Source organism: Antechinus flavipes, chromosome 3 (genome assembly GCF_016432865.1).
Source record: "Antechinus flavipes isolate AdamAnt ecotype Samford, QLD, Australia chromosome 3, AdamAnt_v2, whole genome shotgun sequence".
NCBI lineage: Eukaryota > Metazoa > Chordata > Mammalia > Dasyuromorphia > Dasyuridae > Antechinus > Antechinus flavipes.
Genome location: NC_067400.1, coordinates 210,585,745 through 210,599,360, shown reverse-complemented (window position 1 = coordinate 210,599,360; position 13,616 = coordinate 210,585,745). Strand labels below are relative to the sequence as shown.

At 34.0% G+C, this 13,616-nt stretch overlaps 1 protein-coding gene across 2 annotated transcripts; it reads left to right on the top strand.

Annotated features, from left to right (window-relative positions):
* Positions 1–1,323: 1,323 nt before the first annotated feature.
* Positions 1,324–12,520, top strand: LOC127553647 (holocytochrome c-type synthase). Of its 2 annotated transcripts, none has more exons than XM_051984537.1 (7): positions 1,324–1,400; positions 2,393–2,538; positions 4,502–4,653; positions 6,555–6,703; positions 7,869–7,988; positions 9,528–9,614; positions 12,246–12,520. In XM_051984537.1, the coding sequence occupies exons 2-7, from the start codon at positions 2,427–2,429 to the stop codon at positions 12,442–12,444; spliced, it is 819 nt and encodes a 272-aa protein (XP_051840497.1). In that variant the 5' UTR covers positions 1,324–1,400; positions 2,393–2,426; the 3' UTR covers positions 12,445–12,520. The 2 variants fall into 2 exon arrangements, with proteins under 2 accessions (XP_051840497.1, XP_051840496.1); XM_051984536.1 differs by lacking the exon at positions 1,324–1,400 and adding an exon at positions 1,511–1,626.
* The last annotated feature ends 1,096 nt before the right edge of the window (positions 12,521–13,616 follow it).

Below are 13,616 nucleotides of genomic sequence, written 5' to 3'. Positions count from 1 at the left end.
ATTTTCTTCCTATCTTGCTCAAATATGGGCAACTATGTACTTATTGGCCAAAGTTCAATTTCCTGGGTATTTTCCGGGTTTTTTTGTTTGTTTTTTAAGAATATAAAACCCTCAACCAATGAGGATGATGGTCAGTGGTGGGAAGGGTATTTGTGTTACAGACTATTTAAAGTGTAAAACCTGTCCCAAAAGGTACCTTTCTATTGCTTGTCCAGCTGGAGGAGCACAGGTTTCTGGGAGTGTAATAAACTTTCGTTTTGCTCCTAAGTATATCTCCAGCTTTTTATTAAATGGTGACCACTCATTGTTCCGAGCCTCACAGATGGAATATTATTGTTCTTTGGGAAATGATGAGCAGGATGCTCTCAGAAAAACTGTAAAGTCCTCCAGGAACACAAGCAAAGTGAAATGTACTGTCTACAAAAGTAATAGCAATATTGTGGGATGATTAGCTGTGAATAACTTTGCTATTTTCAGCAATATAATTATCCACAACTATTCTGAAGGACTTATAATGAAAAATCCTATCCATATCCAGAGAAAGAACTGATTGTGCCTGAATACAGATTGAAGCATACTCTCTGTTTTATACTTTTTTTTTCCTTAAGGGTTTTTGTTTTGTTTTGTTTTTTAGGGATGAAATTTGTTTTCTTTCATAAGACTTTTATGGGAAAATTTTGCATTAACTTCACAGGCGCTTTTTTAATGAGCGTTTGGGGTAGGGATAAAGGAAGAGAATCTGAACTCAAAGTTTTAAAAATAAATGTAAACAAGTGCTTTAAATGTAACTAGGGAAAATATATTTTAAAATTTTCTTTATCTGTACATTCTAAAAAGAATTCCTTAATTCTAGTGCCCTCTCTCCATTAGCTATTTCCAATTTATCCCCTATATAAATTACACATAATTGTTTATATAGTCATTTACTTGTGGTCTTCACTATTAGACATTAAACTCCTAGACTGGAGGGTCAGGCCTTTCCTTGTAGCCCCAGGGCTTATTTAGCGCCAGGACACAAAAAGAGAGCAGACTCTTTTGCCCTCAAGGAACTAATCTAATTTCAACCTAATGAGATGGGATTTTAAGAACTGGATCCACCTAATACTAGAGTTGATCTTTCTTTTCTGCTTTCTTTTTTTTTCCTTTGCCTAAAAGCAAACCACCCCGCAGCTTTCCCACACACTCAGGAGCGCCCGGAAAAGTGGAAAGAAAACTTCAAGGAGGCGTAAAAGAAGAGTAAAGCAAAGCGAGGAAAAGGGGGCGTGGCTAAATTCAGCCCTGCCTCTCCCCCTCCCCTCATTAGGCCGTTTCACCGGCCCTCTAGATAACGGAAGTCCCGCCTCGACAAGAGGAAGTAAGTTGACGAAAAGAGGAAGCGCGAATAGGCTGAGGAGCTGAAGGTGAGAGAGGAAGAGGTGGCTACAGAGGCAGACGCTGGTTCTGCCCGAGAAACTTTGCTTTCCGGGCTTGAGTGGGCGGGGAGAGGTGGGAGGAGGCAAGGAGGGGAAAGGCGGGGCCTGGGACGCTAGGGAAAAGCAGGAGAAGGGAAGAAAGAGCACGGGAGCGGGCTCAGGGTCAAGAGGGACATTGGGCTCCAGCTACTACGGCTCGCTAGGCCCGGGACAGGTGGGTGAGAGTGGCGCGTTCGGCTCTAGGAAGGGTCTCCAGAAGCGCCGAACCCCTTTCTTCTTTCCCTGTCTCTCTCCCCGACCCCTACCTCTTTCTCTCCTGTCCTCTTTTCCTTTTCCTAGCGCCACTTTTCTTTCCTTGGTGACCATTCATCTATCGGTGCTCTCTGACAAGCCCTCAGTCGGGGGGAGTAAGAGAATAGATTTCCTTCGCCTGGTTCCCCGGCTTCCATTCGTTGCTTGACCGTGGTGTGCCGACTTTCCCTTCCTCCGCCCGCTTTTTTTCTCTCATCCTGAAGGTTATGCCTTTCTTAATCTAAAGGGTATCCTTCTCAAAGGCCTCTATATCCCAATCCCTTGTACTTTACCAGATCCCTCTGCCCCCACTGTATAGATGAGGAGACTGATACCCAAATTAAGTGACTTCTCCAATGTCAGCTGTTGATTACAAGATAGAATTTGGATTGAATCCGGAGCCTCACATCGAACATTGATTTCTTTTCACTACTTGAAGTTACTTGTGTTTTCTTCCCATCCACCAGTTTTTGCCTGATAATAGGGGACATAAGTACAACACTTATGAAGGTTGGGTGGGGAAGATATGCAGAAAATTATTTCCATCTTCCATCGATATTGCCAATATTGAGATCTTTACTGTCCTGACAATTGAGATTTTATATAGGATAGATTGTAGCTGAAAAAGGTATCTTTTGAAGGACATCCTTTGAAAATTAATTGGATTGTTTTTTGTTTGTTTTAAACAGATGTAAAATTGTTTTTCAAAAGGTGATTCAGACTATGGGTATGTCCACATCCACTCCTGCTGTTGCAGTGCAGGTCTCCACTGCTTCACAGCATGAAGCAGGTTCTCCACCTTCAGGATGCCCAATGCACCAAAAAAAAGAAAAAGGTAACTCCTTGTTTAAGAAAATCCAAAAGCATAAATCCTTTTAAAATGGTTTAAAATAATAATAGCAAACTAGAGGTTCTAGACCATTGTGATTTTACTTTAAAATAGGTGTCTTAAGAATTCATTTAATTACTACATTTTCCTCCTGATCATTATCAGGTAGGTGTATAATATTTACATTTACCCACAATATGCAAATCATAGAACTTATTTTTTAAGAACTTATAAATTTATCTTAGTATTTGTTTACTTCCAAATGGATTGTCTTAACACAAAGCTGAATTTTATCTCATACGTATTTACTATTTTAGTTGACTGAACTTTCTCTAGATGAAAAGTGAACATGAAGAGATTAATATTTTACTTTGGAATTTCCCTTGTCATTATAAGGCTGTATAGAATGAAAGTATATGAATTGGTCTATGGTATGTGATTTCTTATTTCTTGTGTTGAGAATATAAACTTAGGAATTTCCATGCTTTATATTTTCATTTTGTCAGTCAACAAACATTTGTTAAGCACTGTTCTTGGTAGACACTGTGATAGGCATTGGGGATACAAATAAAAAATTTGTGTAAAATATATTGAGTACTATGGCATTTCTGAAGATAGCATTTGACCTTAGGCAAGTCACTTAACCTGCCTCAAACAAATCCCTAGGATTTGTCTACTGAGTCATAGATGAGTTGCATTCTGGTGATAGAGGTAGTTCTTTCTGGTAGTAGAACTATGGAAATCATTGCTTTTTCCCCTAAGACAAAATTATGCCACAGTTAACTCTTAAAATTTGCATGAATACCAGCCAAATAACCACATTTTGCTTGAAGCTAAAGATTTTCAGAATGCTGAAATTAGCATTCCACTTAGGTCAGATTCACAGTGGTGGATTGTACGTTTCCTTCCATTACAAATGGACATTTAATTACTTGTTGAGTTCAGTCATTCATAATCATTCTTTTATCTTCTCTCTTCTCAGTAAAGAATTTTTTGAATTATTATGATTTAGTGTTTTTGGAATTATATTATTTTGAATTATTTTGCTCTTAGGTCTTTTGTGGGGAGCACTGATTTCTGACACTAGGGAAAGAAGCCTGTTCTAAACTTTATTTACCTTACATAGATCTTCCATCTCAAAAAAAAAAAAAAAAAAAAAAAAAAAAAAAGCTCCCCTCCAAATACTGTGCCATTTCTTCTGCCTTTCTTAAAATAAAAGATGGGACTGGGCTTAGTGTCCCATATGTATAATGCCTGCTATCAGATTAATTTAAGGTTGACAGAGTTCTGAGTAAGAGTGGACTTCATGTCCATAGCAAGTTTTGCATTAAAGATAAACTTTGGTAATGCTGTATTAGGTTGCCTAAGCAGGCCCAAGTTAGAAAAATGGAGCACATCAAAGCTCCCTTTATTTCCAAACTGAAAGAACAAAACAAAACACAATGAAAGTTTGTGCAGGTCCCTCAGGATCTGCTCACTCTTCCTTGGATACCATCACTATCTTTCACATACATATTAGGAATTTAGGAATCTTTCCCATTGACTAAAAATACTCAGTCATATAAGTAAGTTTAGCAGTTTGGGGACTGAGTTGCAATAAAGTCCTCCTGATGCGGTGTTCCTTCTCCTATTTCCTTGGTTCTGATTTTTGTTTTTAAAAATTAAAATGTGTGACTTTGAATTATATAATAAGTAGTCTGACTCCTGAAATTTGAGGATTAGAACACCAGATCTGTCAAGCTTTGTGTTATATGATGGTCTTTAGTATCCATTCTGACTCTGCTACATTGTTTTTAGTCTTAAGTTCATTTTTAAAAATATACTCTCCTTCTATGCTCTGGACCTTTATAGAGCTTTGATTCTCCCTGCATTACCTAACTCTGGCCCCAAATTAAGATAAGTATATTGCTGTAATGAGTACTAAGATCGTCATCATTTATGCTTTTTTTGCGTTTTTAAAAAATTTCAGGTTGTCCGTTAAATATAAATTCATCTGACAAAACTTGTGAAAGTCAATCTAATTCAGTACCTGCACATCAAGATCGAGCATATGAATATGTGGAATGTCCTGTATCATCAGCTGCCTATCAAAATAAGGATAATATAGACCCTTCAAACATGGTATGTTTGATGCTAATAATTAAAATTTGATTCATGTGAGTCTCCCATACAGGAAATTGCATATAACATATACTAAAGTTAAATTATCTGTTTTAAGACATGGTAACAAAGAGATAACAAGATATAGCCGTTGCCTACAGAAAGCAAAGTTGGAATCCCCGTAAAAATTTGTTGGAGGACATGATCTGAAGGCAAACAGGCTAGCATGGATAAGTTGCAGTCAGCATCAGTGGAGAAAATGTACATATCTGATTCACTGGAGCTCAGATTCACTGGAGAACTTGAACTTAATCTTTAAGTCAGAAATGTTACTAATTTGAATTGGTTTTTAGAAGTATGTTTATCTGGCATATCTTCCTTTGTATTGTAAAAATCCACAAATAAAACCCAACTAGTGCTACTTTAAAGTCTAGTAATCTTTCAGTCCTTTTCTGTATTAGAGAAAAAGTTGCTCTCCAACTCCTGATATGGAAGGATTGACCTCTAATTAATTTATAAGATGAAAAGCAGCAGCATATAAAGAATATGGAAGGGGCGGGGGAAAGGGGAGAGGGAATGTAATTCATTTGAAAGTCTTCATGGCTTGGAAAAATGAACGATTATTTTTGCAACACTTTTGTTAAATAGTTACATACTTGGAATTTATATCTCATATATTCCCTAAAAGGATTTGAAGAACTTACTGAAATTAATTATAGAAAAATAATAATACAAAACTACTAGCTCGAGGACAAACATTTGTTAAGGACTTTTACTTCATAGAAGAAATAGAGATGCTATTATGAACTTAAGATAAGTTTAATTATTGCAACTGAGCACTTAGTTCTAAGCTTGCTGATAGCTAAGACAAAACATCTCAGGCTAATACATCTTTTGTGATAAAAGGAAGCAAGCATTTTACTTAGGATAAGCTTTCCTGGCACTAGATTTAGGAAGCATTTATTATTTGTATCTTTCATAGAAGAGGTATAATGCTCAAACATCTTCAACTATAATTTTACCCAAAAAAACCCCAAAACAAAATTCCTCAAATGAACATTTCTTCTTATATTAACCTATCTTAGCCCAAACCATTATCTGAATCTTGTTAAAGGGAGTTCAAATAATTTGACTCGGTTAAGTTGCTTTCTTTTTATATGGTCACAGTTTTTCACAAAAAAAGCTTTGAGCTTGCTTAGGTATTTAGACCTAAGTTGAAGATATTTCACCTAAGGTGAAATATCTTAAGTTCCATGCTAAACAGCATAAAAAAGGTCTTTTGTTTTATGAGCTATTTTATTGTTCTGTTAAAATTACAAAATTGAAACTGTATACATTTAGAAAACACCATTCTTGGCATATAATTATATCTTTTGTGATGGGGAATAAGTATTTATTAAGTACCTATTACATGCCAGGCACTCAGATAAGGAGAAAAATGAGACAGGTTAAACAACTTTTCCAGCATTATACCTTTTTTTTTTTTTTTTTTAACTAGTGTACATTTCTAAAATTTAACATCTTACAAATATTTATGCTTTATAATATTTCATAATTGCTTATATGTCTTATATCTTTTAAAAATACTAGTTTATAATTTGACATTTTAAACCAGGAAATTTAGCAATTGTATATAATACAGAAGAAATAACTATTGGGGAAAAATAATTTGTTTGATTTTCTTGGATTGTTTAAAATACAGAATTATTATTGAGGACAGATAGTATGAAGTATTAGGAAATTTAGTGTGAGAAGTTGTTCAATAAATAATGAGCTTATATGATTGATGAGTCATACTCATCCAAAGGGGGTCAAACTATAATTTTAGTAATTTAGCAGTTGATCTTTATGTTTGTAACTATTTTTGTATCAGAACTTTCCCAATGTTTGAAAAATCTCAGCAATCTCATTGTTCTGTTTAGATGCCGCCGCCTAATCAGACTCCAGCACCTGGTCAGCCATTTGCATTGTCAACTGTTAGGGAAGAATCATCAATTCCTAGGGCAGATTCAGATAAAAAGTGGGTTTACCCTTCTGAACAGATGTTTTGGAATGCCATGTTAAGAAAAGGGTAGGTAAATAATGTTAAGTAGAATGTGAGTGTAATTTTAAAAACAGGTTTCCTACCCCACTCCCCCACACACACACCGAGGCAATTGGGATTAAGTGACTTGCCTAGGGTCACACAGCTAGGCCATCCATTAAGTGTCTGAGACTAGATTTGAACTGTGGTCCTGACTTCAGGGCTGGTGCTCTATCCACTGTGACACCTAGCTACCCCTCTTGCTCTACTTTTCAAAAGATTTCTTTAACAATTGAAGAATGAGGAAACAATGAGGTCTGATCATCATGTAGATTTTCTCTTAAGGCCTTTTCTTGGACTAAGCCACAACATCTTCCTCACTACTATCTTTCTTCTTGTTAAAGCTAAGTCCCTTTTAAGGTTTTTCTTTTGGGGTTAATCTGCTAAATTTCTCCATGGATTTAGCCTGCCAATGTACTTCCTACTTGTTGGCTTCATCTCTTTTCTTGATTGTGAGTTCTTCTGGGGAACTTGTCTTTCTTCTTAACTGTTAAAACCACTTTCCTTGCTAACTCCTGTGTGTTATTCATATAATAAAATAGCAAAACCTTAGTTAAAAAAAGATGTTATAGAATTACCCTAAATAGGTAGTAGATATTTGAAAACTTAATTTCTAATAGTTATCACTTACTTTAACCATGACTTATAAAAATATGTATGAAAAATAAAAATAAAAAAAATGTATGAATCCTGCCATAGTGAAGGAGGAATTCCTTGTTTTCATGGAAAGTACTTGAAAAAAATGAGGAATATTAATCAGTTCCATCAATGAAATAGGTATTCTTACTTCACATTTGGCAATGTTTCAAGAGGCTTGGGTTTTTTTGGTTGGTTGGTTGGTTTGTTAACTCACTAATATTTAGTAGCTTATTAAATATGTGTTTATTTGTGTGTATAAAATTTATACAAAAATATGAAACAATTTCCTTTCAGCTAATATACTGAATAAATTTGGGCTTATTGGTAAATATTCATTATGTATTCTTCAACTGTACAAGTAAGAAAATGCCTAAGAATCAAAGCATAGAACCAAATAATTAGCTTAATTGCTTGTCTATATATTGTGTATTACTTATTAAAAATGTGTACTGATTAATTTTATAGCAGATTTTAAAGTAATATTTCTACAAAATACCTTTTTTTTTAAAACTAGATGGAAGTGGAAAGATGATGACATTAGTCAGAAAGATATGTATAATATTATTAAGATTCACAATCAGAATAATGAACAGGCTTGGAAGGAGATTTTGAAGTGGGAAGCTCTTCATGCCACGTAAGTACATGTATGACAAACTTTTAATGAATCTTATGAGCACTTTCTCGGATTTATACCCATTTGTAAATTGCCATTAGGAAAGGAAAGGGAGAATAAGCATTTATTAGACACTTACTATGTGCCAGGTATTGCACTTTGCACTTTATAAACATTGGCTCATTTTGATTCTCACAAGAGTCCTGGAAGGGGGAAGTTACTATTGTTATCTCTATTTTACAACTAAATTGAGACAGAAGTGAAATGACTTACCCAGGTTCATGCAGCTATTAAGTATTTGAAGCTGAATTCAAGTCTTCAAGTATTCTTCATCTACTGTACCCTTCAGCTGCCTCTCTTTAGAGTTTGAATGTTTCTATTTCAAATAGTTTAATCATAATAATCTTAAGGCATAATCTGCTAATTTCATTATTAATATGGGGCAGAATAGATGGAATAAAAATAATAGATAACCCAAACTCACTTTTAGCCACTTATTTTGACTTCCTATCCAATTGTATTTTCTGTTCTTCCTATATCAGGCTTCTCTTCTTTCCATACAATTGCCAAAGTCGTATTCCAGCAGTATAGGTCTGACCATATACACATAATATTATTCCACAAATTCTAGCCACCTCCTCTTACTTTATAGAAGAAATATAAAATTCTCTTTTTGGAAGTCAAAGTCCTTTACAACTTGGTTTCCACCTACCATTCCAGGCTTGTTGTACGTTCCTTCAAAGTCACTTTCTGTTTTCCTATGTGGGCCTATTGGCTCCCTTCATTTTGTATGCCTTATCCATATTGATGGTTAATAAGTATTGATTTACTTGCAAAATTGACATTATTATTCAACAGACATTTAAAAAATAGTTATTGCATGCTTTAGAATTACTAGGAGGAACTTTGAATTTTATTTTTCAGTTCTTTAATCATTCTGTAGAAGAGATTAAACCTGAAAGAAGAGAAAAAGAACAAAGCCAAGGCCTAAGATAAATAAATAAGCAAGCATTGGATAACAAATAGAATGTATTTCTTGAATTCTGTTATACTTTGAATTCTTCCTTCTAGCACACAGTAAAGAGAAGTAGCAAAATTCAGCCATATCTTCATCATTGTAGTAGTTAAAAGGATAAAGTTGCATAATTTACTCAATATTTTTTGTCTTCACCTCATGCAGTCTTCTTATGCATGCCTAACTTTGTATTTCTAAGAATCTATTTCTTGAACTTTGCTTCCTAAACAATTTTGATTTTCTCAGACCATCTCTAGTCATAATTAATTCTTTACCATATTAGAGAATATTTTCTGCCCTTAGGAGTGATTTGAAAAGAAAAAAAAAAAATCTTCATAGATTCCCTATACTTTCATTATATTATTTAGTTCTTAGGATCTTAGATTTAGAGTGGGGAGGGACCTTAGAAGGATTATGATGATGATAATGTTGTTGTTAATGGCTAGGATGTAGAATACTGTAAAATATGGTCTGCAAATATTACATTATATTTTTACAAGTTAAGGACCTATTTTAATTGGTTGTCATTTCATTTGTATTTGCAGTGAGTGTCCATGTGGGCCAACACTGATCCGATTTGGAGGTAAAGCTAAGGACTATTCACCAAGAGCCAGAATTCGCTCGTGGATGGGGTAGGTTGCAGTCCAGAAATTCTTTTAATGGTTTTAAGTTGGCATATGGTTCTGAAATTTACCCAGAATATTATAAAATGTGAACTAAAATTTATTTATTTGTTTATTTGTCTTTAAAAAGGATAGGAAGTATTGCTTGAATTCTATCTTTTGAAACCTTAATATCTGTTCAAAGGTACATATTCTTTCTGTACATTGTATGTTTTAATCACTTTTCTAAAGACTGCCTTGTCCTGGGATATATAAGGATGTATGTTAATTAGCAATTATTGGTTAGTTTCTTGTACAAAAGTTCAGAAGTTTAATTAACTTGTGTATATTGTATCCACCTACCTTTAGAATATATGTTCAGGATTGGCTCCTTCATTAAAAAAATAATAGTTTAGCACATTTTAAACATGCTTATCTATAGCAGAATATCATCGGAGCTAAACCAGCTATATTGAATTTGGCTTAAAGCCTTTAATAGAGACCAACCTATCCTAATTCAATTCAACAGATATTTATTCCCTTAGGATAGGTATACTAAACATCATCTTGAGATGATTGGGAGAAGCTTCACTTAGAAGGTGCTACCGTAATTAAACACTGGAGACATAGAAAGATTTCAGTAGGTGGCTATGGTAGAAAGAAGATTTAATTTTCCATAACTAGAGATGGCATAAAGAAAGACAGATGTAGAAGATAGAAGAGTAGCAGGTGGATGAGTAACCTCATTTGGCTGAAAGATAGATTGCATGTAGAGGAATGCATTAATAGTAAGACTATAGAATAAGTTAGGATTATATTGTAGAAGGCTTTGAATTTCAGGCCAAGGAATTTATGCAGTATTAATTTGGTTAAGTCACACAAGGTTTTTGAGCAAAGTAATAATCTGTTCCTCTATAGTTGAGAAGATTTTCATAACTAGAGAGAAATTGGGTTGGGAGAGTTTGGAAGCAGGAGAATCAATAAGGAGTGTTTATTTTCGTTATTTTTTTTTATAATAATCAGGGTGAAGAATGAGATCCTGAATTAGATGGTGAGAATATATAATGAAAAAGTAAAAATCAGTAGAATTTAATAATGTTCTCATTCATTCTTGACATAAAATCATAAATTTTATTCTAGATATTTGAAGCATGTCAACTTGCAGGTATGGAGAGAAATTTTGATAGAAATATAGAAATGTGAAACTTGAGCTTTTCACAGGAGTTTAAAGCTAGAGCTGGAAATTTGGAAGTCATAGAAGATATGAAAGTGGATAATGAGCTCAAAATAAGAGGGCTAAGCACATTTTGGTTTTTGTTTTTTCCCCAAGTTTAAGAGATAGAAGGAAGAGAAACCAGTGCATATGAAAAAGGAGTAATGAGACAAGTAGAAAGGGAAAAGAGATTTTAGCCACATAAGTAGAGGAGAGAGTAAAAAGAAACTGATATCAATTTGATTTAAGCAACATCTTTAAACTAAAGTTGTCACAAAGAAGTACATTCTTCATCCTCAGAGATCTCTAACCAAGCCAAATGCTCTATTGGTTAAAAATGTTATAAAGGAAATGCTGTCAGGTATGGGGTTGAATGAGTGCTAATCAGTTTATATTCTGTGTTTCTCAGGAGGAAGAGAGAATTGATAAAATTATCTATTATTATGAAGATAGGGACCATTATTAGGATAATATTGCTTATACTTTCTGCATCTTAATCATGGGTGACATCTTGAACCCCAAAACTTTCTTCCCAGGTTTCTTTGTCTTTTTCATTTCCTACTCTCAGGGGATTAACTCACATTTGAGTATGACTTATTACTGTGCTAAATGATTCATATATCTACATTTCCTGCCCTAACTTTTACTGCATTCACATATTTCCGGTTGCCTGTATAACTTTTTCACTTAACATGTCAGGCTTACAAGACCAAGATAAAAATCTGCATCTTTCCTCCTAAAACTGACTCCCACTAGTTTTTTCAGGAGTAGCAACATTTTTTGATTTTGGTCCTTATCACTCCTACCACTTGGACTTTTTCTGGCTCTTAATCAGTTAATACCTGAATTATCATAGCAGTCTCTATCTTGCTTTTCTACCTTCATTCTATTCTCTGTACCCTTGTCTGTCTAAATTATATAAATCCTGTTCTCACTGTTAGTTCTCTGCTCAACAACATATAGTAGCTATCCTCATTCTACCATGTCAAGTCCATTTTTTCCTGCCTGGCTTTCAAGGTCCTTGATAATTTGTCCCTACCCTATCTATCCAACATCAGTTCTAGTAATCTCATTAATCCTGTGAAGCTGGTCTCATTTCACTAGACTTAAAAATATTGTACCTTATTCCCATATACTTTACTTTTTTTCCACTGCTGGTACTCTTTCCTGTAATATTTTCTTCCTTTTCCATCTGACCTAAATCCTTCAGAGTTAAGTTGTAATCTCAATTCTCCCATATGAGACCACCTTCCCCTGACAGCTACTGCGTACATTGCATTTAATATCTCCCCACTTCTGCTTACTTGATATTATATGGTTCTCTGTTTTCTGTGTTTTATTTCTGCAAATAGTTGATAAATTCCTTGAGGACAATGTAAGTGTTATAAATACTTAATTACTTAATTGATCATACAGAGCCTGTACTGACTAGCATGTTTTCATTTCAGATATGAATTACCTTTTGACAGACATGACTGGATTATTAATCGTTGTGGAACAGAAGTTAGATATGTTATTGATTATTATGATGGTGGAGAAGTAAATAAGGACTATCAGTTTACCATCTTGGATGTCCGTCCTGCTTTTGATTCTCTTACAGCTGTTTGGGACAGAATGAAAGTGGCATGGTGGCGCTGGACTTCATAACCATTGTTTCATTTTATTTCAAAAAAAAAAACTTATTTCCTTTAAAAAGACACATTAAACTATTTTCTCAATTTAATGTTGAATTGCTGATTTGGTGTGTGATTTAAATCCATAATGTTTATGTTGGTTTTATGAACACATATGCTACCTTGCAATGACAGAAATTATGTAAGGTTTTCTGCTATCCAATTTGCATTTCCCTCATCTTGTTTCCATTGTAACTTCAAATCTCACATATTACATTGTAAAATTGATGTGGTTATATAAAATCCTTGACTTTTTTTTTAAGGGTTTTTTTTTGTTTAGCTGTGACTTGTTTTTAAGAACTTTAAAGTAGGTGTATGAAAATGAAACGATGCTATATTAATTGCCTAGGAAATAAACATAAGTTTTTATGTGACAGGCAATTTTTCGAAGATAAAATATAGCATAATGATTTCTGAATATTAAGAATATACTAGTGTAATATCTGATATAGTAAATCAGTTTTGGACTGATGCATTTTCATTTAGGTTGAACTTTGTTATAAATTGATTTGAATTATAAAATAGTTTGGTGATAGAAATCATATGGACCATATAAAACAGACAAATCTTATGGACCATGATAAAAACAGTTCCTAGTTTAATATACTAACTTTGAAATTTGACAGATAATATTTTAAGGCTGGAGATGACTTTTTCACACTATTAAAGAAGAACTCACTCCCTTTAAGACAAGTTTAATAGGCATGGTTTTTACTTATACATTAGACACACAAAACATTAAATTCTTTGATCATATTCAGACTGGTTTGGTGAAGATTTTTATTTCAAGATAATTCTTAAGAGATTTTGCTTCATAAAGAAATAAAAGTAGTAATGAACTTTGTTCTAGCAAGATTTTTTTTTTAATTTGGTGAGTTGAAAAAGTTTGGTAGTACCTGATATCAGGCAGTGTGGTAAATTGACAGCATGTTAGACTTCGAAGCAAATTTTTGCCCGAATTTCCTTAGCTATGAAATGGATATTGATAAGAGGAGAAATAATTTGATTAGACAGAGCATCAGCTATATGGAGTAAAGATCTTGTTCGATCTATTTCCAAGCCATACTAGCTATGTGACCATGGGTATATTACCTAATCTTAGTACTTCAGACAAGTCTTTAAAACTGAAGTTACAGAAAAACTGCT

Bases quoted from the DNA above. Each gene is read 5' to 3' on its own strand.
- LOC127553647 (XM_051984537.1), top strand. From the start codon at position 2,427: ATGGGTATGTCCACATCCACTCCTGCTGTTGCAGTGCAGGTCTCCACT. The intron at 6,704-7,868 runs GTAGGTAAATAA...TTTTAAAACTAG, and splicing joins AATGCCATGTTAAGAAAAGG to ATGGAAGTGGAAAGATGATG. The intron at 7,989-9,527 runs GTAAGTACATGT...TTGTATTTGCAG, and splicing joins TGGGAAGCTCTTCATGCCAC to TGAGTGTCCATGTGGGCCAA.